Genomic DNA, 24,459 nt, shown 5'->3' with positions numbered 1-24,459 from the left:
CCCCTTGACAATGAACATTTGAACTAACATATGTGGACCATCCAATGCCAGGCATTGGATGCCATCCCCAGAGCAGCCTTCTCCCTCAGACGAGCTGAGACATTTCACCCCTAAACATTTTTAGGTGATTCAATCAACAGCCCAAACATAAAATTATGGAGCGTTGGGAACCACTTACATACAGTGCTTCCCTTTTTATCCAAAACACACTGTGGAGTCTGTGTGCGTGTGTGTGTGTTCAGTGAGAGAGGAGATAAAGTGCCTGTAATGCGCCGAGTTGTGGAAACAACTTCTGTAATCCTTCACCATGTGACTCATAGTAATAATCACTCCATAATGAAGAGAGCTGTGCAGCAGGTGAGACGCAAACAGAGAGACGCAGAGCTGCTTCAGCAGTCACTCCGCAAACTTAACGGACTTACACGTCAACACCTTCCGGTAAGTATCGCTCACAGCCTGGTTGTTGCTTTGGAAAGTGTACAAGTGATGGATGACAGAGGTTTGTTTCGTTATAATCTGCTTCTTATCAGACTTGACCGCACTGGATAGTTTGATCAAATGCAATAAAAGCACTTAAGCAAACTTTTACCACCTGCAGCTGCTCCAGGGGCATCATGGCTCCCTGTACACAAGCCAAGAAAAAAAAAAGCCAGCAGTGGTGACTCAGTGAGTCATCAATCATTGTCTGTCGGTTTTAATGGTAAATACCAACAATGGCTTCTGTTGATTACAGGGTTCAGAAAATGGCCCTACACTGTTGTGACCTTTTTTTTATTCATTCATTGACAGCCAAAATATTCAAATGCAAATCAGCCTGTGAATCACAGCTAGGAGATCTGTTCTATAAATACGGATCCAAACCCCCCTGTTGTCCTCGCAGGGCCCGACAGAGGTGATCCTGCGAAGCAGGAAGGAGAGCAGGAGAGCGCAGAAACACTTTTTTCCGGGAGGAGAGCGCAGTGTCGTATAATGTCAGTTGTGGGCGCGCAGCCTTTCATCAAGCCAATGCAGTCCCCACCTTCAGTTTCGCCCGGTATCCAAAGGAGACACACGCTTCCCGCGAGTGAAGTCCGACCGCTCAACACGCAGGATGCCATAAGCGTCTTTGAAATCGAGCGAGAGGGTAAGTGATCCTTCCTGTGGGTCTTATGCTGACGCAGAAATCCGCTCTGGACTTTTTGCTGAGTGGAAATAATGATTTTGTTAAAGTGTGGTTTCATGTGGGGATTTGATTTATTTAACGAAGTCACGTGATGCATTTTCCTTTGGTGTATGAACTAAAGATGTCGTGATTGCTCCACAGTCGATTAATTGATCGATTTGGTCCGTTTAAATGTGTGCGTAAAAGTTGTGCCAAACCGCTATTGCGCACGGACCACCAATCTCTCTCTCTCTCTCTCTCTCTCTCTCTCTCTCTCTCTCTCTCTCTCTCTCTCTCTCTCTCTCTCTCTCAGCATTTATCTCAGTGTCAGGTGAGTGCCCCCTCCACCTGGATGAAGTACGTCACTTCCTCACACTGTGTCCAGAGCTATCCATGGGCTGGTTTGAGGAGGGTCGGTTGGTGGCTTTTATCATCGGCTCTCTGTGGGACCAGGACAGGCTCACCACAGTAAGACATCCTGCATTTTTTTTCTCTCTCTGTCCTTTCACAGTTAAAAATCATCACTAATTATTAAACCTCCCATTTCCGCTCCCCTCCAGGAAGCGCTGACGCTCCACAAGCCCTGCGGCTCCACCGTGCACATCCACGTCTTGGCTGTCCATCGCACTTTCAGGCAGCAGGGCAAAGGTCCCATCCTCATGTGGCGCTACCTGCAGTATCTCCGCTGCCTGCCCAACGTGCGCCGAGCGGTGCTGATGTGCGAAGACTTCCTCATCCCCTTCTACCGCAAGTCGGGCTTCAAGGTGCTGGGGCGATGCGCCATCACCGTGGCCAACCTGACCTTCACCGAGATGTGGTACCCAATCAGCGGCCACGCGTACATGCGCCGCAACAGCGAAGCGATCCGCTTCCCTCAGCACCCCCTGACTGTGCCCCTGACAAAGACTGACGAACGCGTTGATGTATGAAGTGCTTACTGAGGGCCGAGCAGGCTGTCTTTAATCTAAGAGGAAGGAATTCAGTGTTGTTCTCTGTAGCATCTTTCAGGGTTTGTCTCAAGTTTCCAGCCGTTTCTCTGATTTGTTGGACTTTTGATCCCATGTGAAATGATTTTAATATGTATAATAAAACAAAGGATGTACTATATACTGTACTGTGACGTGTTATAAATATGCGAGAAGAGTCAAGTAGTGAGTAACTGGAGTTAAATGTCGCATTTGTGGTAGACTTTGCGCTTGGGTGTAAAGCTGTCTTCTGCTAAGCACCTTCCTGGGCTTCCTACAACTGTGGTCTGACGTCAGTAAACCGGGCTTTAGCAGCTCAGTCACAGCTCCACCATCCTCCAGCTCCTCCTCAGCTCCATTAGGGGGCTTTAGCTATTGTAATCACCGAGTGGGGATTAGTTAACCTGTAGGACCAATGACCTTTACCTAGAGAAGCACAAACAGAGCAGGTTGGCGTTAGTTGTGACGACAGTTTGACAAACCATGTAATTTTTTTAAAGTTCTTTTCTGTGACAGTGTTTCAATAAAATGTTTTATACTGTTTTTTAAGATGAAAAAGTTTCATTTTTAATGTAATTTGTTCTCTCAGACATTTGATATTCTCTTTGCTGTAAGATTGCACTAACCATAGCTTACACAAGCACCCACTGTCTTTAGCTGTCCCTGCACTCCATGCTGTAGACAGTGTGCTGTGCAGGTGAAGCTGTAATCCATGACACAGTCACCGACTCAGGTGTAATCCCCTAACGTACCAGGACGAGCTGCTCCCACCCCTCTGAAGGACAAACCTGGTAGTGGTCACCTCATAAATGACCCAGAACTGTCACATCAACACTACCTCAGAGTGGAAGTCTGAATGTAAGCGCATTTATGGATATTTCTTAAAAAGCTATGGGGAGAAAAATCATCACAGGATTAAAATTGCTCTCTCTTGGATGTGAGAGACGAGCTGGATTCTATCTTTACACTTTGTACCTTAAAGATCAGGTACTTATTTAGACCCCTGTATTTCCTACGTCATGAAGGCCAAACCTTAACCTCTGGTGATTTGGTACTTCCCTGTAATGGTCCAAAAATGATGATTATGGTCCAAAAGTAGGGAATTTGAATCTGCACCTGTAGCCACTAAACACAGAGGGATTTAAACTCATCAGAAATGGAAATAAAACTTTAAAACCATTAAAATATAATCCAACCATTTTCTTCCACTTACCCAGCTGCAGTCTGTCCGAGCTATCAGTGACCAAACACGGTTCAGTGGAATGTAAGTATGTGCATACAGTAGTTTTGTGAAGTATGAAGACATAATGACGCAAGACTCAGACTGTGAAAAATCAGTCAGTGCCTCTCATCTGATCACCTTAGGATCAGCTGGGGTTTTTTTTGTTAATTAGAAGAAGAAAAAATTGTAAATAAATGTAAAACTGATTGGGGTGCAGTTATACACTCAATAGTCTCTCCATTAGGTACACCTGATCAGCTGTGCGTTAATGCAAATATCTGATCAGCCAATCACATTGCAACATTTCAGTGCATTTAGGCGTGTAGACATTGACGAGGTGACCTGCTGAAGTTCAAACTGAGCATCTGAGTGAGAATGAACTGGGATTTAAGTAACTTTGAAGGTGGCATGGTTGTTGGTGCCAGGCAGGCTGGTCTGAGTGTTTCAGAAACTGCTCATCTGCTGGGATTTTCCCACACAGCCATCTGTAGGCTTTACAGAAAATGGTCTGAAGAAGAGAAAACATCCAGTGAGCAGTAGTGTTCTGGCTGAAAGGCGATGGTAAGCCAACTCATCTCCTGATTTATTACAACCACAGAAGAGCATCTCTCAGTGCACATTGAACATGGAGCTGCAGAAGAGCACACTGGGTGGTGCTTGTGCCAGCTAAATAGGAAACTAAGGCTACAATTAGTACAAGCTCACCAAATTGGACAATAGAAGAAGTTTTATTAGCTAGAGTCGGTTAAACATTGCCTGATCTGATGAGTCTCGATTTCTTCTGTGACATTCAGATAGTGGGTGTCAGAATTTGGCATAAACATGGGTCCATCCTACCTGGTATCAGGCGGATGCTGCTGGTGTAAAGGTGTCGGGGACATTTTCTTGGTTAACCATGGGTCTCGTAGCACCAAATGAGCATCATTTAAACATCACACCTACTAGAGTATTGTTGCTGACCATGTTCATTCCTGTATGACCGTAGTGTACCCATCCTCTGATGTCCCCCTCAGATTCAACCCATCTAACTTGTTGAATCTGTGCCGCAAAGAATTAAAGCAGTTCTGAAGGTAAAAGGCTGTCCGAGCAAAAGCCACCTACCTAATAAAGCAGCTGGTAAGTGAAAGTTTTGTCTCTCTCTTTTACTGTATAAAAATGCTCTCTTTAAATATGATTTTTTTTTTCCAGGAAACTGAACTATTTCAATTTGTGACTCCTTTTAAAAATCTTGTAGACTTTGGGAAGGATGATTGCATCAAAGATTTTTTCACATTCTTTCAGTTAAATTTTTCTCTTCCAGCAGAAATCTGCAGAGTGAAGTTGGCTCGCAGCGATATTGTCTTATGGCTGATTCCAGCCAGCTGGCACCTTTGCACATTTTGCTCGATGGGAGTTTCTTCCTCCTGGCAGAAAGTTTTATTTTAGTCTTGTGATACTGAGGTCTTCATAAGGCCATGCATGCTGTTTATTTAAGGATTTGTCAGTGTGTGGATGACTGTGATGAGAACTCATATAGTTTGCAGCTTTATATCTAAATGCTTTCAGTAATGATCAATTTCAAGTAGCAACAATAGACTGAAAATTTGCTGCCTATATTTATTTAAAGAGTGCAAATACTGGACGGGCTGCCTGAATGAGAGCGCTCCAAATGGTAGCTGATATGTTGTTGGCATGATTGCAGGGCAGGCATATGTGAGGCTTTGCCGTCTTCATTCACAGAGTCCAAATCAATTCAGAGACCCATTGTCAATGTTTAACCGATAGCGCCGTAGTCTAGAATTATAACTGCAATAATCAAACAAAACAAAGAGGAGCTTCCAATTATCACATACGTCACTCGGGCAATAATCGGTGAGTCCAAAGGGACCACTTTTGCTGCTACGCACTAGTGATGCTGCCATATAGCAGGCTTTTTAATAGGCAGGCGGTTATTAGACACGCATTATGGGGTTAGACACAAAAACATCTGAAATCCACAATTTAACTCCAATTTTCACTTTGAAAAAATGAGAAATTACATCATTATGTGAGCCAACTACATTAAGTGAGATGACCCAACCAAATCAGGGGACATCCTTCATCCCCCCGGCTTTGGACACAGAATGGGGCTACTGCAGTCTCCAGACAGGCTCACGTGCAATAATCCCACAAAGTCCTTACAGTCACCGGGTAATCTGGCAGGCAGACATCCCAGCATGGAGGCCACACATTCCCAACACCGTTTTCTATCACCACCGCAGTGTTAGACCATAACCAATATCACAACTTAGGCCCATGTAGACAAATCAGCTTCTGCACGCTCCTTTGCTCATCGGCCTGGAGACAAGAAGGCGTGCACGTCGCTGGGGCAGTCTGTTATTAGACGCACGCCTCAACGAGTTCGACCTTGTTAACCTTAACGCACTACAGTGCTCTTATGTGACTCATGTTTAATCTGTATCCGTAATCCACCATTTCCAAACATATGACTCGCTGGGGTTGGCAGCTTTGTACAACTATTTTCATGAGAGGGGTATTTGTAGTTGCAACACAAGCGTCACTTATGAAGAACACTGTTTCTGGTAATGCCAGATTCCTCATATTAATGTTGAAAACTAGGAGTCCGCGGTCATCATGGACTGTATATAAAACATGGACAAAGCTGGCAAACTAAAAAGTGAAGGCCGGAGAACTGGAGAAGTGGCTTGAACCTGCAATGTCCAGCAGGGGGCAGCAAATGCAGCTGCATAAAGTTGTACAGAAGTCTGCTTTATGACCTGAGTAAACGCTTTCCAGATGAGTTTATAGGTTCTATTGCTACTTTCAGATCATACCGACTCAGTTCTGCAGCACTTTGATGTCCAGGTTACACCCGTGACTGGTCAAAAGCCTATCACAGGCTGCAGCTGGTTGTATTTTAAATAACAAGGCAGAAAAAAAATCAAAGTGAAGCATTTTAATAAGCCCCTATGCAGCACATACATAACAAAAAATAACTGTTTTCACAGCAGACCAACAATAGAACTGGAAAAAATGAAACAGATAAAAGTGTGCAGCTCTACCAGACACTTTTTTTTCAGTGTTTTCAAAACATATGAACACCTGTCTTTCTCTTTTTCTTTCCCCCCTAAATATGTTAAATAGACTTTTCATGCACCCTCTAGCACCACAGTCTGTAGAAAATTAAATCTTTAGCTAAATTTAGACTTTAAAACTTCCTAGAAACGGAAGTTTGAGTATGATGGAGCATTGGCAACGTCAGTGGAGGTTGCAGGAAGAAGCAAGAGGCCTGTGCTGAAATCTTTTCTACACAGATCCATCGCCTGTTTGTATGATATCTTCCCTTTACTGATGGGGTCCACCAGCTCCTTTGTGTGGGAAGCCTCATCTTGCAGATCTTTTGCCGTTGTGCTGTCAATCAGACCGGTGGCGAGAGCTTCCTTGATAGTGAGGCGGCCTGCTTTGGTGGGATCTACCAACCCGCCGGTCAAACACTGCGCCTCTAAGTACCTCCTGGCATTTTCTTGGGGAATGAACCCTTTCTGTGCTGCCTGTCCTACAGCGAGACGCTGTTTGGTCACAGGATCCTCGACTCCGGTGAAGGCCTTCTGGGCATTCAGAAGCTTATACTTTTGGTTTGTGTCAATGAGGCCCTGTTCAGCTGCTTTGTGGACAGACAGCTTGTCCTTTTTGCCCAGATCAACTATTCCACCGGTGGCTGCTTGTGCCTCCAGCAGCTTTAGAGCAGTGTCGGCATCAATGAGACCGCGGGTGAGGGCACTTCTCACAGACATGCGGCTTTCGGTGGTGGTGTCAAAAATGCCAGAGATTGGGAAAAACTCATCACCTGGTAAAGCGCTGAGGTTGGTCAGACTGCCGAGACTGCCGCTGTATTGAGTGTTCAGGTTAGTGTAGGAGGACCTCAGAGATGAAGACATGGAGCTCAAGGGAGAGGTTGAGATGGGTTTGGTAGGAGCGATTGGGATTGTTTTGGTGGGAGATTTTGGCATTAATGGAGGAACGTAGGGCTTGCTTCTTTCGCCTGCAACGAGGAGAGCAAACTCAGAAATGGGCATTTTCCCTTCCTTGTAGCGGCTCACGTCACGTTGAGTCAAACGGCCCTCCCTCAGAGCATCCCTCACAGAGTACTGATTCCCACTTTTTCGATCGTGCAAAATGATTGTATCTCCACCTGGACCACTTGAAGTGATTTCCTCCCAGTCACACTCCAGCTCTGACAGCTTGATGTACTGGTTTCGATCGATTAGTCCCTGTAAGTAGGCATCGTAGGGTGACAGATCTTTACCAGTTTCTGGATCCAAGATGGTGATCTTGGTGGAAAGATTTGCCTCTCTGGTTTTAGTCTCAGAATGGTCCTCATGCTTTATTTTGTCCAGCATCTCGATGATGAGTTTGTCTTTCTCGTGTATTTTGTCCTTCTCTTTTAGGATCTCTTTTTCAAGCCTCTGTATTTCAGAGGACGTCTTAAGACTTCTCTGCCGCACCGTCAGGTTCCTCTCACTCATCAACTTGGACTGTTGCTGGAAGGTGATGCTGATACTCTGTCTTTGGGACTCTAAGGTTTTGAACTGCTTCAGGAGATCTTCCTTATCTCTCTGCAGAGCATCTCTGATGGAAATGAGAGTGGTCTCCTCCTGAGAAGTCACAGACCTTGACGTCTGCAGATGGGTCATTTTGAGGTGCGTGCTTTGAATGTTATCTTCTTGGTTCCGCCTGAGATTTCTCTCCTTTGTTACTAACTCTCTGAGTTGTTCTCTTTCAGCTTCAACTGCTGGGTCTTTCTCCACACGGACAACTTCTCGGTAAACAACCTTCTCAATCGATTTTTCCTTTTGCAGAGTTTCAAGCTTGAGCTTTATGTTGCGGATTTCTCTCTCTAAACTATTGATTTCATTGCCCTCTGTCTCCAAGTTGTCATGTATACTACCAATAAGTTTGTCCAGCTGAGGATCCTTCTCCACTTTCAAGACCTCCTCGACAATTATTCTTTCCTCAATGGGTGGTGGGGTATTCTCCAGTTCAAGAATACGAGCTTTGATCTGTCTCAGCTCTGACTCTACTTGGATCTTCTTCTGACGATCATCCAGCTGAGCCAGCATAATCTCTTTATCTTGAATCAGAGCTCTGAGTTGTCGGACTTCCAGTTCAAGTTTTCTGCGGGTTTTCGTTTCATCATCCAGTTTCTTGTTTAATTTCTCATGCTCCAGGATCTGCTTAGGGTCCTTCTGAAGCCGAACCACTTCTTGTGTTAGAATTTTCTCCTGTGGCTTCTGCCTTTCGAGGGTGATGTGTTGGTTCTGCAGGTCAAAGAGACATTCCTCTAAAGATCGGCGCTGCTGAATCTCGTCTCTGAGGTTCCGTCGAAGCCTGTCAGCTTCTTTCTCCAGAAGAGGATCATTCTCATATTTAATGACTTCTTTATTCACTAGCTGTGTCTCCACTTTAGTTTTTTCAGCTTTCAGCTCATCCCTTTCTTTGCGCAGGTGGGTCAGAAGCTCTATGGTGGTGTGATAGTTGACTTGCAGACGGTTCATTTGGTTGTTTAGTCTTTGTAATTCCCTGATGACTTCTGGACTCTTTTCTTCTTTGATCACCTCTTGGGTCACCTCCTTGTACTCCACCTTGGGCTTCTGAGCCCGCAGTGTAACCAGAGTTTTTGTCACTGTGTCAATTTCTTTCTCCGTGTCCGTGCGGTTTTGGCTTGAATCCTGCAGCTCTTTTCTCAGACGTATCATCTCGACCTCTGTCTCAGGATCGACTCTGTAAATCTCGTTGATGATTTCCTTCACCTCCACCTTTGGCCTGAGATTCTCCAGTTCACTGTAACGTAACTGAAGGGTGGTCAGGTCTTTCATCAAGATAACGTTTTCATCCTTCTCTTCTTCCAAAGTCATCCGCAGCTTGTTTGACTCTTCAACCGTTTCCGGATCTTGTCGTACCTGGCTCACAACCTTCGTAATAACCTTGGGCTGGATGGTGGGGATGACCCTCTCCAGTGTGTTTATTTGGCTCCTTGTGCTAAAAATGTGATCATTGAGGGCCTTGCATCGGTACTCCTCCTCTGCAATATCACTCTGGAACAGAAGAACAGCTTTCAGCATCTCTGGATCTTTCTCAAGTCTCACCACTTCCTTTTTAACAACTTTCTCTATGATTTTTGGTTTCTGCTGAGCCAAAACGGTTATCTCTTTTTTCACTTGAACTGCCTCTGTGTTCCTCGTTTGGAGTTCCAGGCGCAACCTCTGTATCTCGTCTCGAAGCTTAGCTGCTTCTTTATCAAGCTGGGGGTCCTTCTCGTATTCGGTGAGGATCTTAGTCACTAGTTTAGGCTCGACTTTGGTTAGCTGCAGCTCCAGTTTGATAATCTTCTCATTGTTGATTTCAATCTCTGTTTTGGTGCCTGACCTTTTCAGTTCTTCATCCTCGATCCGACTTTTCAGCGACTTCAGTTCCATCTCCAGTTTGGGATCGCGGTAATATTGCACCACCTCCTTCTCCTCCAACCTCTCCACTCCTCTCCTGTTCTTCAGAGACATAAACCTCTTGCGGTATGTATCCAGGTTGTTTTCAGCATGAAGACGCCTGTTGACCTCCTCACTTAATTCCTTTTTCAGACTATCGCTTTGCTCCTGGTCTTTCATTTGGCTCTGGAGCTGCAGCTGCTGAGTGACAGCCACCTGACTGATTTTCTCTTCGTTCTGCACATAAATAAAAGGACACAAAGGAGGTCAGAGAAGGCAGGTGAGGTGAGGTGGTGAGTATTATTTAATGTAAAAAAACAGAAAACAAAAAACACAGACACACAGTGAAATAACAACAACAATGCTGCTGGGTTTATTTTGATTCCATGATATCCTACCATAGCCATGATGTTCTTTGTTGTACCCAACTGATTTAGTAGCTGGTTGTTCTCTGCAGACACCTCAGCGAAGTGGTTCAACAGATCTTTCTCCTGTAGTAAAAGAAGAAGATTCTTATTTCCATCTACAATAATTTAAAATTTGGTTATACAGAAATGGCAAGACCGCAACAGAGAAAAAAGCAGGGAACTGTGAATTATGACAGTAAATAAGTCAAATACAGCATGACAAAAAGGTGGGTTGCAAAGCTGCTTGCAGAGTCACTTATTGACTCTGTTGAGCCAATGGTGTGCTTGAAGTAATGATTGACAAAGAAAAATATCTTTTTGTAGCTACTTTATTGTCTTTGTGTAGCTGTGTGAAACCATACCGTTCTCTGTATCGCCTGAGACAGAGTTGAAGTTTGACGTTTCAGTGAAACTGGTTCCTCGTCAACGTCTTCTTCACTCTCGTCAGCACCATCATCATCCGTCAGAATGGCACTGTAAGTGTTTGACTTGATCTCATAGTCCTGAAAAGAAATAGAAATACATTTAAACATTTAAGAATGGCATCATTTTGAGGCTATGCCTAATATACAGTAAATATTTCGCTAGGTTTAGGTCTTCTTCTCAGAACTCACATTTAAGACATTTTGCAGATTGCGGGAAAGGTCCTTGACGCGGTTAAGATCACCTGACTTCTTCTTGATGTCCTCTACCACTCTCTAAAAAATAACCAAAAGCAGACTTGAGCTATTTTATTTATAGACATCAGAGTCTTGTTAATGCATGTAAATAAAATGAAAATTACAAAACAAAATACTTCCACTCACCTTCTGAGAATTCTCCTTGCTTGTAATTTGTGCCACTCCGTCCGTAGGTTTGATCTTATTATCTGGCAAATTGACCAAGAAGAAGTCCAGCGACTGAACGGCACTCTGGAAATCCTGGTTTTTATTGACTGCTTGCTGCACAAGAGCAGACCTAAAGCAAAAACATACACGCGAGTTACAACAACACCCATGTGCAATGGTTACCACAATGCCTGATTTTGTCTTTACTTTTCTCTCACCTCTCCTGAAGCTGGCTATTGACCCTTGTGTAACGGTTTTTCAGGTTCTTCACCTGGTCCTCCTGGCGGCGGATGTCGGGACAATACTCATTGAGATTCTGTTGCAGAGAGTTGCACGCCTGCTCTGTCAGGTCCAATTCTTTGCCTAATTTCTTCAGCTCATCTTTCTTTGAGGCCACATCTTTACTCATTGCCTGTTTGACAACATAACGACAAAGAAAAGGCATGAGAAAAGACACATTTGCACGATTCCAGTTATCTATATTGTTGTGTACGTTTTAGATTTATTTACAACACCTGAAGCTTCTGGTTGCGGCTCTGAAGAGAGTTTGGTTGGTCAAGAATGGTGCCATCTTTAGCCAGTTCTTTCTCAAACCCAGAGACAACGCCCTCTACGTTCTTTATCTCTTTCTCCAAGTACATGGAAGCTGTTGCTCTGATGAAAGCAGAGAAGTAGCAAAGTTAAATAAAATAAAGAAAACGCCACAAGAACACGCACATAGATATGCTACTCTACTATATCTGAACTGACACGTTGCTAAATGCTCAATTTAATGGTAAAATCCATTGAAACAATTGGCTATTTTTGTCCACTGTTTACCACAGCTGTCAATGTTGGGTGAGATGTGTCCATCTTTATTTACTACAGAGGCTGTAAAACCTTTTGAAATAAATCCAATACAGGTCATTCAGTCAGAGAAGTTCACTTCTGACGGTTGTCTCTTTCTTTATGTTTCTGGGGTGAAGGGGACCCCTCCTCTGTCAATAAAACATGTGCATGATGCCTTTTATCTTGAGTCTAAAGGTCCAAGAACGGACTGAAATGTCCATCCACAGCACGCGAACGCCTACAAATTCTCTTCTCCTCCACCTCTGGTGTAATCCATATGTAGCCGGTCTCTAGCCACATATATAAAACACGATCAGGTGGAAGGGAGATAATTGTATTCAATTATGGTGGGGGAACATGACGGTTTCCACAAACCTGCTTATTTTTAATGGCTTAATTATACGTTTATGACGTATCATTTTTCATTCAAGGCATAATTACACGCTAGTCTATGTATATTTATGAGTGAACTAGGCTTTTTTTCTATTAAAACACTTCCATTATAATGACTGCACTTTAAGGAAGATTTCATTCTAGATTTGAGATTTTATTTAGAATTTCATTCTAATGTTCGTACTTTTTATTATAAAGGTCGATGAGAGCATTGATGTCATCAAACTTTTTGTTGGTGGCGCTGAGTTTAGGTGGTAGGGCAGAGGCGGTGGGACCCAGAGGTTTCTTAGCCAGAATAGGATCCACTTCTCTCTGGATGGCAGATTTCTCTGACTCTAGCTTCTTCACAGCGAGAGCCGATTTCTGGAGGGCAAAGGAACACGTTTAGATAGGACATAATTCAATTACGTTGTGACCTGCGTGGTGCCATTGAAGTATAATGCTCGTCATGTTTACCTCATGCTCTTGCAATCTGTTTGCCAGGTCCTGAGTTGGGTTACGGTTGTCTAACGGGGTCCTCGCTCGCCTCAGGATCTCCTTTTCCAGCGCCTCCAGGGCTTTATTGATTTTGCCTAATTCACTGAGGAGCTCTGCAACTCTGGGATTCTCTGGACTTTTAACAGCAACTGAGGAGAAAGGAAAACGGCTCTACAATGAAAAGACAGACTAGCCCAATCGTTTCAGAAAAGACTTCTGTCCTGGTCTGAAAGTCCAAGGAGATGAGAAGAAGTGAAGTGACTGCTTTTGTTCTCACCTCTTTTCTGAGTCTGAATCACTTCTACAGCAGGGCTCTTTAAGGAGGCTATGAGAGCAGATCTACGACGCTTTAGATCAGCCAGCTGTCTGTCCAGACTGAACACACACACACACAGTGCTGGTTTAAAATCAGCTTCAGGTTGAATTATAATCACCAATAAAGTATGCTGAAGGAGTCGTGATTAAACCTATTCACTGTCTCCAAGGCCTCAGGATCGGGTGGTGGGATCATAAAACATGCTGCAGAGAGGGTTTTGGTTTTCCCACTGCTGTCCTGAAGCTTCCAGTTGTTATTATCAGAGCTGGACTTCAGGGTTAGCTTCTCACCACGTCGTACGGCACCCTAAAACAGATAGAGAAGGAAAGAGTAATCCCTAAATTTACTATCTCCAACATAAGGTGGCTGCCTGTAAATGACAGCTGTTGACATCGTACCTCTTCATCGATCCAGTCACACAGGGATATTACAGTGGTCGGTTTGCTGAGCTGCATTCTGCGCAACTTCAGAGGCACGACGCTATCGCTAAGTTCCCTGAGGGCAGCCAGGCGCTGCTCATTCCTCTTCACTGCTGGTTCATCTCCCTGAAAGTGAATTTCAAAACAGTTTCAAAGTATGTTTTCCCACTGTTCAAGTAGTTAGAGGTACAAACTGATTCCTTGAGTATATCCTTAAATGGGGACAATGGGTTTATTTTGCACCATAACACAACAAAGTCACCATTGTTCAGCAAGGAAATGAACACTTTAATGAGCAGAATTAAGTATAAAGTCAATAAAGGCCGAACTGGTGGTTCTAAATGGGCCAAAGGTGCGAATGGTTATCTGTACACAGTATTATTAGGAGGAGACAGACATTTGAACTTTGTCATAAATCCCACACACTTAACAACTACAGTAGCACTGCTATAATAACCATTTTAACATCCCTGATCTTGAACATTGGCCTAAAATCATTCCTTTCTACGGCAGTCTCAGTCATCACAGCAGTTTGTTGTTGTTACAGTCCAGCTGAGTCTCCTAATTTCATGGGTATGGAAGTCTGTGCATTTAAAATTGTAACAGACTGAATTCCCAAACTGTTGTCTGGTTTGGTTTGGTGTTAATTTTTGGTAGAATTTTCCATGTACCACCTTTGACTAGTTGTCGGTCCCTCTTGTGTCAGCCATGAAAACATGGCTTTTCTATGCTTGTTAAGACTCCTAGAAGTTGCACAGAAATCACAACATATTTTTTAAAAAACTGTGTCTTACCTCGAGTGCCAACAGGATCTCGGGGTTCGTCTTGTTCTCCATGGACTTTGAGTCCAGAGTCGAGCTGAGTCTCTCCAGAGATTCTGACAACCTTTCTGCATCCAATTGGAACTGCATTGAACAGTCAGCTGTTAGCAGCAGGCTCTTAGTCAACTGGAAACTTTTAATTTTCCTCACAGCTCTTTACCTTTTTGTAGTTGTCAATATTGTCCAGGTGTACTTCCTGTGCCAGACACAGGTTGAGAAAGGCTTGCCATTCAGCTTGTACCGTATCTCTGTGTGCCTGACAACGACATCAACGATCATGTTTAATTAATGCTACAACCATACAGCCATACGGGACAGTAGGATGATTTATCACAGATGTAAAATGTACTTTTATGGTTGGGCTGCCGGGGTGTTTCATCTTAATGAGGTTATCTCCTTCCTCCTGCAGCTGGTTGACTTCTTGCTCGTGTGCTAACAGTCCGTTAGCTTTGAATTTCTGTGCAAAAATGAAACGTGCAAGTGCTCAATTCAAAGTTGCCTTTGCACCGATAAAATCACAAACTGGGACTTTAACTAATAATAATCACTCAGCATGCGTGATGCTGGATTCTCACCTCATACTCCATGCGGACGCTCGGCGGGTCAACCATGCGATCACTCCAGTCTCTCTGGAGGATCCTATCCTGCTGGTTCGACAGGTAGATCAGCTCCTTGCTGCAGCTTTGCATGTACTCGTATAAAGAAGCCAGGTGGTTGCGCCGTCGCTCGGAGCTCTCCTGCAGAACACGCAAGGTGCAAACAACATATGAACACCACACACAACACTCCTCAAGTTTAACTCCAAGTGGCAAATTTACTAATTAAATCGACTTACAAAAAGTTCAGCATATTTCTCTTTGACGGCAGCGTACTGCTCCTGTGAACAAACAAGAAGCACGTTAATGATCCATCTTGCACGCAGGAACTGTACATACATGTGAAGCTTTGCTCTGCTACCTGTGAGAGGGTAGTGCTGGGCTTCAGCTGGTCTTGATAGGCCTTGATCTCCTGATGGCGAAGGTTATGAGCTGCTATCTGCCTCTCTACATCAGAAAGCTTAGGGCCGTATGCCTCCGCTCTCAGCTGTTTCTGTGAAACACAACAGAGAACCATTCAAGATTCAAGCGGCTACTAAAAATCTCTGAAGGACTTTAAGGTTGCAGAAATTTTGGTCGTTCAACTGACCAGCCTCTCATCAAACAGAGGACCCCAGCCAATCTTTTGGGTCAGGTCCACATCTTGTACCGATTCGTACACTTCCCTGAAGGTAGCACAGTCCTTGGCCCAGCGATAGTGGAGATTTACCACACTGAGAGACAAAATGTTTAAGTTAGAAGTGAGAAGATGGGTGGAGAGCAAGGAAAGGGATTGTGGAAATGATTGTTTGTGGCGAGTGTGCCTCCGTGACATGTAACAGATCAAGTTCTGTCTGCTTGGCATGCATGCTAGCATTTGTGCGTGTTTGAATTTTGGCCATGACACCCCTAAACACACTCACTCCTTCTCAATCTCTTTAGCCTGAGGGTGTTGGAGCTTCTTGGCTCCGCCCACGTCCATGAAAAGATCCTTGAGCAGTCCCTCGGCCTGGGCCAGGTTGTCTGCATTCTCCTTCTTGTGGAGCAGTTGCTCGTTATTCCCCTTTCGCTCTTTGTCCTGCACAGGAGAACCGCAAATGCAACAAAGTAGCATTTTTTTTTTTTAAATCTCTAGATTTTTTTGCTAAACTTCTTGTGGAAAGGAAGTGCCTCAGAGATTCACTTTAACACTTATGGCAGAATGATAAGTTAAGTAAAGGAAATGCTGGCATACAGTGCCTCCACCTATGATTCATCAGGACTTCTTACCACAGCCAGCAGTTTCTCTGCTTGCAGGATATTCTTCTCCACTTGGTCTGCATTCTTTTGCATGCGAGAAATCAGCACAGCCAGTTCTTGGGCCTGAGTCCTGGGTAGGAACAGAGACAGATGATGGTGAAAATGCTCCCAATTACTCACTATCCTTATCTCCTCTGATTGGGTGTGCCTCATAAATACAAGTGGGCGTGTCTGGAGACGAGTTCCTGCCCCAAGTGGAGGAGTTCAAGTATCTCGGGGTCTTGTTCGCGAGTGATGGGAGAAGGGAGCTGGAGATCGACAGACGGATTGGGGCTGCAGCCGCAGTGATGCAGACGCTGCACCGGTCCATCATGGTGAAGAGAGAGCTGAGTGTAAAAGCGAAGCTCTCAATTTACCGGTCGATCTATGTCCCTACCCTCACCTATGGTCACGAACTGTGGGTAGTGACCGAAAGAACAAGATCGCGGATACAAGCGGCGGAAATGAGCTTCCTCCGAAGGGTGGCTGGCCTCTCCCTTAGAGATAGGGTGAGAAGTTCAGCCATCTGGGAGGGGCTCAGAGTAGAGCCACTGCTCCTCCACATCGAAAGGAGCCAGCTGAGGTGGTTCGGGCATCTGACAAGGATGCCTCCTGGGCGCCTCTTGGGTGAGGTGTTCCAGGCATGTCCCACCAGGAGGAGGCCCCGGGGCAGACCCAGGACACGCTAGAGAGATTATATCTCCCGGCTGGCCTGGGAACGCCTTGTGTTCCCCCAGACAAGCTAGAGGAGGTGGCTGGGAGGTCTGGGCTTCTCTGCTTAGGCTGCTGCCCCCACGACCCAGCCCCGGATAAAGTGGAAGAAGATGGATGGATGGATGTGTCTGGAGAGGATATCCCTTCTCTGGTGCATCATACAGAGCCAAGAGTTTAAAACAAACCCTGCCACATATGCTGACTTTACTTTAGTCAATTTAACATGAGCATCCATTATTTTAAATCTGTGACAGAAAATAATGAAAAGCATAAAAGCCCAGTTTAAATATTTCCAGATGAACATGAAGAAAAAGAACATCCTAATTGTGAAAGTGGTTAAAGCTAAATGATGGTGTTATTTACCTTTCACACAAAGAAATCTGTTCAGCTGTGAACATAAAAACCAGCTCGGTGGCTCTTCGTGTTTCTTCACTTTAATGTCACTCATCAAACACTTTCCACGCAGCTCTTTGTTCTCATTAAATGTGTTTTTTTCTGTCATTCCTTCTTGGCTGTAGTATGAAAGACAACTATGTATCCTGACACACCCCAGATGAGGGGACGCACATTCCAGGGTAGAGGGGAGTGTCCCCCTGTCGCCTCCCTTTAGCAGTCAGGAATGCTGTCTGTGATGAGCTCAGACATCCCTGTTGCACCTTTAATCATATGATTAACCATTGATTGACATTTGTAGTCAGACATGATGGCTTCCAAAGGAGCACTGATGCAGGAGGGTAAGATCTAGGAGGGTGTTGTTTTCATGTCTTGCAGGGTAAAAAGGGTTTGGATTAATTTGCTCTGTCACGTCTTTAATCTATATTTAATTCATGTAGTAAAAAGAAGAGCAATTTCAACAGTGTGTGTCAATTTTTATTTTTTATTTTTTGGGGGGGGGGGGGTGGGGGGGTGATTTTGCTTGGCCAGTGCTTGACAGCCCTGCCATAGCTGCTCGCTTTATATTAAAAAGCGCTTCATATTTCATGGTTTCTTTTGATTATTTTATTATATTTGAAATTAGTAAGAATTAGTAAGAATTTATCCCTTTTTGTTTTTAAATTGCCAGCTCTTTATCAAATAGGGTATGTAGTTATGTTATTGGTCCATGATTAAAATAAATAAACTGCAGTCCTGTTTAAAACAGCCACAGCTTAATTAACACTTGTCTTAACTAAAATTACATAAATATATACAACAACGATTTCATATAAAATAGTATTTTAAAATGTCAATTTTTTGCACTATAAAGTAAACTATAAATGTGTGTGTGTGTGTGTGTGTGTGTGTAATTAAATGACACACACATTTTCATTTCACAATTTGTAATTCTGACGTACTTTTAGGGAAAAACAGGATATAAATAGAATACTTCCTCGAGCACTGATTTCTCCTTTACTCAAACTGATTTTTACTACAAACATCTAAGATGCGGGTCACGTGCTTCATTCCTGAGAACCGCAGAAGAAATACGCAGCGCTGCTGGAGCTCGTGACCCCCATGAATCGCGAATGTTCAGCTCTGTGCATCAGAAATGATGTGAATGCCCACAACACAATTCAATTAAGTTTTATTTATATAGTGCCAAATCAAATCACCAGTCACCTCTACAAGGTAAAGACCCTAAAATAGCACAGACAAAATCCAGATAATCAGACGACCCCCTTGATGACCAGGAACCTCCAGCACGACCATGGTTAGGGGAGGAAGACAAGGACAGAAGACGATGAAAATGCACAGTGGTGTATAAACTCAGTGCATCATGGGACGCGCCCACCACCCTGAGCCTGTCGCAGGCATGCAGGCGGAATAAACATTCACTTCATTCAGGTACAAGTGTCACTGCGCTGATTATGAAAGCAGCAGGAAAACCCTGCCCTGCCGCTCCTTCATGCCTTCTTTCCAGTCACACTTTCAAGTCTTTGGTTTCAGGTCACGCCCCACTGTAACAGTATGAGTGTGTTTGCCTGTGTCCCCTCACACCAGGATGAGATAAAACCCCTGCTTAATCGCTTCAAGAGTCCACACATTTAACATCGTCAGGAGTCAACTCACTTTTCCCCCTCGAACAACTGCAAAGCAAGTACTGCAAGCTGCACACTATACACGCTGTCGGATGAAACGACAGGGACGTTGTTGACATATCGGCTGAGTGAGTCAGAACTTCAGCCTATTGAGTGGCACCAGAAATGGATAAAGTGAGTCAGTGAACTCTGGTGATACACCCCTTGGGCAAAGAAACAATTAAAAATGTGTGTGGTTAAGTGAAGGAGTTGGGCGAGGTGACAAACAAACTGACTTTAAAGTTAGTGACATGGAGACGAGAATGAATGAGACAGAAAGTCTGTTTGCACGTAAAAACACAGGCTGTACTTTAACACTCAGTGTGATTGTCGGGGGAAAGTGAAACAGCCTGTGCAAACATAAATGGGATCATGGCACAAAAAAAACACCATCAGGCATTTAAAAGAGAGAAACCAAGACAATACAGTAACACACACAGACAGAGGGAGAGAGAGAGTAAATCCCAACTCACTTGTTTAACTTCACAGTGCTGGGATCCTGTTTCTTCGACATCTTGGGACGTCGCTTGTGTGTATAATCTGAGTCCAAGTGTATTTCTTCCTAACGCTCTCTTCTTCCTCTTGCTCCCTTCTTACCTCCCGTGGCGTCTCCCTCTCAGTTAAGGGAGCGTTCACCTGTCTCAGCTCCTCCCCGGGCCAGCAGGTGTGTCGCCAGGAAAAGCAGAGAGAGCGGCAGACCGGGCGGACCTGTTCCACGTTCCCGCAACCTCACATTCTAGGAGAATAATTGTGTTTACCCTTGTAATTTTGTGCGCTTGTGCTTTCTCAGAAGTGTGAGTGTGCTTCTTCTTTTTTCTCTCTTTTTTAATCCCTTTGCAGGAAACTCGAGAGGAAAATCTGACAGAACATCATTTTGCTCCTGAGGTTACACCAGAATCATTGATTAGCTCATATGTGACTTACAGTCAGCTCAGTGGGATTTGTTTTCCTTTTTTTTGATCATTTTACAGAATTTCATCATAGTAACGGGCTCTAAAGTTGCTTCTCACAAAGCACTCGTGGTCCCCTCAGAGATGATTACAGGGGAATGTAGAAAAACTAGCCACTTGACTGGATATCAGGCTCATCTTTACTCTCTTTGTTTAGATGTGACAATCAAAGGTCTAACCTAGATTTTCACTGTGCTACGTTTCAGTATTTGTTATCTGAGAAGTATGAATAAAAACAGAAAAGACAGAGTATGAAATCTAAATTGTATACTCAGTTTCATTAAATGTTGGGTGGTACTCTAAATAGTTGACCTTTCACCTTTCAGCGTGGGTGAGCATATAAATTTCTATATCGTCTGTGCCTACACACACACACACACACACACACACACACACACACACACACACACACACACACACACACACACACACACACACACACACCCTGTGAAATTACCGGACAGGAGTCAAGGTCTAATGTGAGGAATGCAAACTTCACCTGCTGCCAAAAGAGGTAAATAAAGAAAAGAAAAGAGCTGATAACAAAGATAATCTGCAGGGCTGCAGAGCATGCATTGTATCTTGAGTGTGTGTGTGTGTGCCTGTGTAAGTATGCAGCATGCTTAGTAATTAACGTGGGTGATTGGAGTTAGATGCACCTCTGCTCGTGGAGTCAAACAATATGAGTTTCTAAGAAATTAGTTCAGCACGCTGCTCCGTCTCATGCTTGCTGTAGGTGTGTCTGATGCACACCCAGAGCAGTTACTCAGGAAACCAACTCCTACATACCTGCGCAGGAGGACAGGGAGGGATTGAGTAGAAGCCAGAAAAAGGTAAAACGAAGTAAAATCAAACAGAGGTGGTCGGACATGAAAAGCAGCTCATGGTTGGGGTCATGGACGTGACACTTTGACCCCTGCAGCACTTTGAATCTGCAAGATCAACAGTGACAGCATGAAATGTTTTTCCCACAGTAATGAACCGGCAGACGGTTACTGCCTGAGCCTGCAGCCATACCAAGTTTTAGTTTTGGTTGAGGTTTTGACCTAATAATAACCTTACAGCCTAACACCGTAAATCACCCTGTTCTGCAATCAAACATCTGACATGTACTAACTACCTGATGAAGTCACTGGAACATTAAAGAGCTTGAAGAGCCAGATTTACATCCTTGTACAGAACAAAAACAGAGTTAACACCGAGGGAATACTCAGCAGCTTCAATGCATTCTGAGGTTGCTCCAGATTTCACCACAGTCTATGGGGCAAGGGCACAGCTAAAGAATTGGTCTCGGGTTCCCCCTTCTCTCAAGTGGGCTGCTTCCCCCTTTTTAGGCAAACTGGTGTTTTCATCCTCAGTGTACCAAAGCCCTGAGTGGTTAACACTAGGAGGCATATTTAGAAATGAACTAAAATTAGAAATGCAGAAAAAAGCACACAAAATACAACAGAAATGTTTTTGGGTACACAATATCGTGATGGAACAGCTTCCGAAGAGACAGAAACCAAAACATGCGAAGGATCGCACTGAGACAGGAGTCATATAGATATAGATATAGATAGATATATATAAATATATATATGACCAATAACCTGCCTCAGTACTACATGGAAGCTCCTGTCAGGCATCATATCGGCTAAGATGAACAGGCACATGGGTCAATACATGAGCGGGACACAGAAAGGGATTGGCAAGAATACCAGAGGCGCAAAACACCAGCTACTGGTAGACAGAACAATCAGCCGAGACTGCAAGACCAGACTGACCAACCTGTGCACTGCCTGGATTGATTACAAGAAGGCCTATGACTCAATGCCCCACAGCTGGATACTGGAATGCCTAGAATTGTACAAGATCAATGGGACCCTAAGCGCCTTCATCAGGAACTCAATGGGGATGTGGCGTACAACACTAGAGGCCAACTCCAAGCCCATAGCACAAGTCACCATCAAGTGCGGGATCTGCATAGGCCTGAACCCCCTCAGTGAGATCATTAACAAGACTGGCTACGGATACCGACTACGGAACGGAGCAGTTGTCAGCCACCTCCTGTACATGGATGACATCAAGCTGTATGCCAAGAGTGAACGAGACATCGATTCACTGATCCACACCACCAGGATATACAGCAATGACATTGGAATGTCGTTCGGACTGGAGAAGTGTAGTCGGATGGTAACAAAGAGAGGGAAGGTAGTCAGAACTGAGGGGATTGAACTACCAGAAGGCAACATTGCAGACATAGAGGACAGTTACAAGTACCTGGGGATCCCGCAGGCGAATGGGAACCATGAAGAGGCCGCTAGAAAAGCTGCAACCACCAAGTACCTGCAGAGGGTCAGGCAAGTCCTGAGGAGTCAGCTGAATGGTAAGAACAAGATCCGGGCCATCAACACGTACGCCCTGCCCGTGATCAGGTACCCTGCTGGGGTAATAGGCTGGCCAAAGGAGGAGATAGAAGCCACTGACATAAAGACAAGAAAGCTCCTTACCATGCATGGAGGGTTTCACCCCAAGTCCAGCACCCTGAGGCTGGACGCTAAGCGGAAGGAAGGGGGCCGAGGACTGGTGAGTGTCAGCACCACAGTCCAGGATGAGACAACGAACATCCAAGAATACATTGGGAAGATGGCCCCAACTGACCGAGTGCTCAGTGAATACCTCAGGCAGCAGAAACCCAAGAAAGAGGAGGGAGACGAGGAACCATCATGGAAGGACAGGCCCCTGCACGGTATGTACCACCGGCAGATAGAGGAGGTGGCTGATATCCAGAAATCCTACCAGTGGCTGGACAAAGCTGGACTGAAAGACAGCACAGAGGCACTAATCATGGCAGCACAAGAACAAGCTCTGAGTACAAGATCCATAGAGGCTGGGGTCTATCACACCAGGCAAGACCCCAGGTGCAGGCTGTGTAAAGATGCCCCAGAGACAATCCAGCACATAACAGCAGGGTGCAAGATGCTAGCAGGCAAGGCATACATGGAACGCCATAACCAAGTGGCCGGCATAGTGTACAGGAACATCTGTGCTGAGTATAACCTGGAAGTCCCGAGGTCAAAATGGGAGATGCCCCCAAGGGTGGTGGAGAATGACCGAGCTAAGATCCTGTGGGACTTCCAGATACAGACGGACAAAATGGTGGTGGCTAACCAACCGGACATAGTGGTGGTAGACAAACAGAAGAAGACGGCCGTAGTGATCGATGTAGCGGTTCCGAATGACAGCAATATCAGGAAGAAGGAACACGAGAAGCTGGAGAAATACCAAGGGCTCAGAGAAGAGCTCGAGAGGATGTGGAGGGTGAAGGTAACGGTGGTCCCCGTGGTAATCGGAGCACTAGGTGCGGTGACTCCCAAGCTAGGCGAGTGGCTCCAGCAGATCCCGGGAACAACATCGGAGATCTCTGTCCAGAAGAGCGCAGTCCTGGGAACAGCTAAGATACTGTGCAGGACCCTCAAGCTCCCAGGCCTCTGGTAGAGGACCCGAGCCTGAAGGATAAACCGCCCGCAGGGGGCGTGCTGGGTGTTTTTTTTATATATATTTAAATATATATATATATATAAAAAAAAAAGTGTGGAAGTGTTTTGAATGTGAGTATATGTTGCTAGAAGACATGCTCAGCCTGGTCCCCTTGTGCCCCCCAGCTTTAAGATGACAGTGTTAGGGTGGGAATGTCAATGATTGTCTGACTCGTGGTGGACTAGCAGCCTGTCCAGGGTGTACCCCACCCACACTTAATTACAACTAGGATAGCCCTGACTTGGATAAGCATTAAGAAGATGTTTCAGAAGAGAGGATATTATAGTAAACTAAGAGGAAAAAGCATCTAATTCATTTCAAATAAGATAAAAATTCATTCAAAACTATGACAGCTCTGCTTTGAAGCAGCAGGGTTAATGATGAACTTTTATCAGTGGAAGTGTTTTGCCATGAACTGTTTCTAGAAAAAAAAGTGCAGAATGACACAAGCAATGAGTAAGACGAGGGCAGTGAGGTCATAGGCACATTTTAAGCTTCCTCAAAGGCAGCAATGGTGTGATCCACCTCTGTCCTTAAACCCAGCCCATCTGTTTAAATGACACATTATGCAATTCATGAAAGATAAGCTTGTTCTCCCAATCAAACGTACCTGCCGTAAATTGATTTCACAATGTAAAAAAGGTTGTAGTCCTGAAAAGAAAAAAACATACAAGACAAGCGTGTGTTCATTTCAGATAATGCTGTCGGCATTGAGGTGTGGCTGTCACAAAAAAAAAAAGAGCTCTTCTCTGGCTCTGTAGTATTTACACAGCGTGCGTTCCTCACATACTTCTACGTTATGGTTCTGTAAACATGTAGAAAGCAGTTTAATCAGCCGCACCCACAGCACCTGTGAGCAGCAGCGGGGACTGTTCATCCAGAGATCTGATCTGTAATCATTCGCCACTGACCTGTGACCAGATTTCAGTCTCTTTATCATGAATATATACATTCATTGGGTGGAGCACCAGCTGCGCTGTGATAACTGGGACCCGCATCCTCTTTTAACCTTAATGAGAAAGACTGCAATGCTTAGTCTTACTAGAGCTATGACAGAACAGTTGTGCTTCCTAATCAAAAAAGGAG

At 44.6% G+C, this 24,459-nt stretch overlaps 2 protein-coding genes across 2 annotated transcripts; one reads left to right on the top strand and one right to left on the bottom strand.

Moving 5' to 3' along the window:
- Positions 1-337: 337 nt before the first annotated feature.
- LOC146575648 (serotonin N-acetyltransferase-like) lies at positions 338-2,649 on the top strand. Its single transcript, XM_085270441.1, has 4 exons — positions 338-438; positions 881-1,123; positions 1,455-1,609; positions 1,702-2,649. The coding sequence occupies exons 2-4, from the start codon at positions 970-972 to the stop codon at positions 2,068-2,070; spliced, it is 678 nt and encodes a 225-aa protein (XP_085126567.1). The 5' UTR covers positions 338-438; positions 881-969; the 3' UTR covers positions 2,071-2,649.
- Positions 2,650-6,248: 3,599 nt separating this feature from the next.
- Positions 6,249-19,509, bottom strand: LOC146575647 (envoplakin-like). Its single transcript, XM_085270434.1, has 22 exons — positions 19,375-19,509; positions 16,122-16,221; positions 15,776-15,930; positions 15,463-15,586; positions 15,235-15,366; positions 15,113-15,154; positions 14,853-15,014; positions 14,627-14,734; positions 14,438-14,533; positions 14,251-14,361; positions 13,436-13,582; positions 13,189-13,343; positions 12,999-13,096; positions 12,701-12,870; positions 12,429-12,607; positions 11,539-11,677; positions 11,242-11,435; positions 11,003-11,153; positions 10,811-10,894; positions 10,559-10,699; positions 10,188-10,280; positions 6,249-10,026 (listed from the first exon to the last, which is right to left on the bottom strand). Exons 1-22 carry the CDS (start codon positions 19,413-19,415, stop codon positions 6,526-6,528), a joined length of 6,123 nt encoding a protein of 2,040 aa, XP_085126560.1. The 5' UTR covers positions 19,416-19,509; the 3' UTR covers positions 6,249-6,525.
- Positions 19,510-24,459: the final 4,950 nt, after the last annotated feature.

Source organism: Mchenga conophoros, linkage group LG4 (assembly GCF_057382185.1).
Source record: "Mchenga conophoros isolate Kocher_MC1m ecotype Shallow Benthic linkage group LG4, M_conophoros_male_GT1.1, whole genome shotgun sequence".
Classification (NCBI taxonomy): Eukaryota; Metazoa; Chordata; class Actinopteri; order Cichliformes; family Cichlidae; genus Mchenga; species Mchenga conophoros.
This window is presented reverse-complemented; position numbering and strand designations above follow the sequence as displayed.

Coding starts and splice junctions, on each gene's coding strand:
- LOC146575648 (XM_085270441.1), top strand. CDS start 970: ATGTCAGTTGTGGGCGCGCAGCCTTTCATCAAGCCAATGCAGTCCCCA. Junction 1,124..1,454: donor CTTTGAAATCGAGCGAGAGG/GTAAGTGATCCT, acceptor TCTCTCTCTCAG/CATTTATCTCAGTGTCAGGT. Junction 1,610..1,701: donor ACCAGGACAGGCTCACCACA/GTAAGACATCCT, acceptor GCTCCCCTCCAG/GAAGCGCTGACGCTCCACAA.
- LOC146575647 (XM_085270434.1), bottom strand. CDS start 19,415: ATGTCGAAGAAACAGGATCCCAGCACTGTGAAGTTAAACAA. Junction 13,344..13,435: donor GTGACTGGATCGATGAAGAG/GTACGATGTCAA, acceptor TATCTGTTTTAG/GGTGCCGTACGACGTGGTGA. Junction 10,027..10,187: donor CAAAGAACATCATGGCTATG/GTAGGATATCAT, acceptor ATTTATGTGCAG/AACGAAGAGAAAATCAGTCA.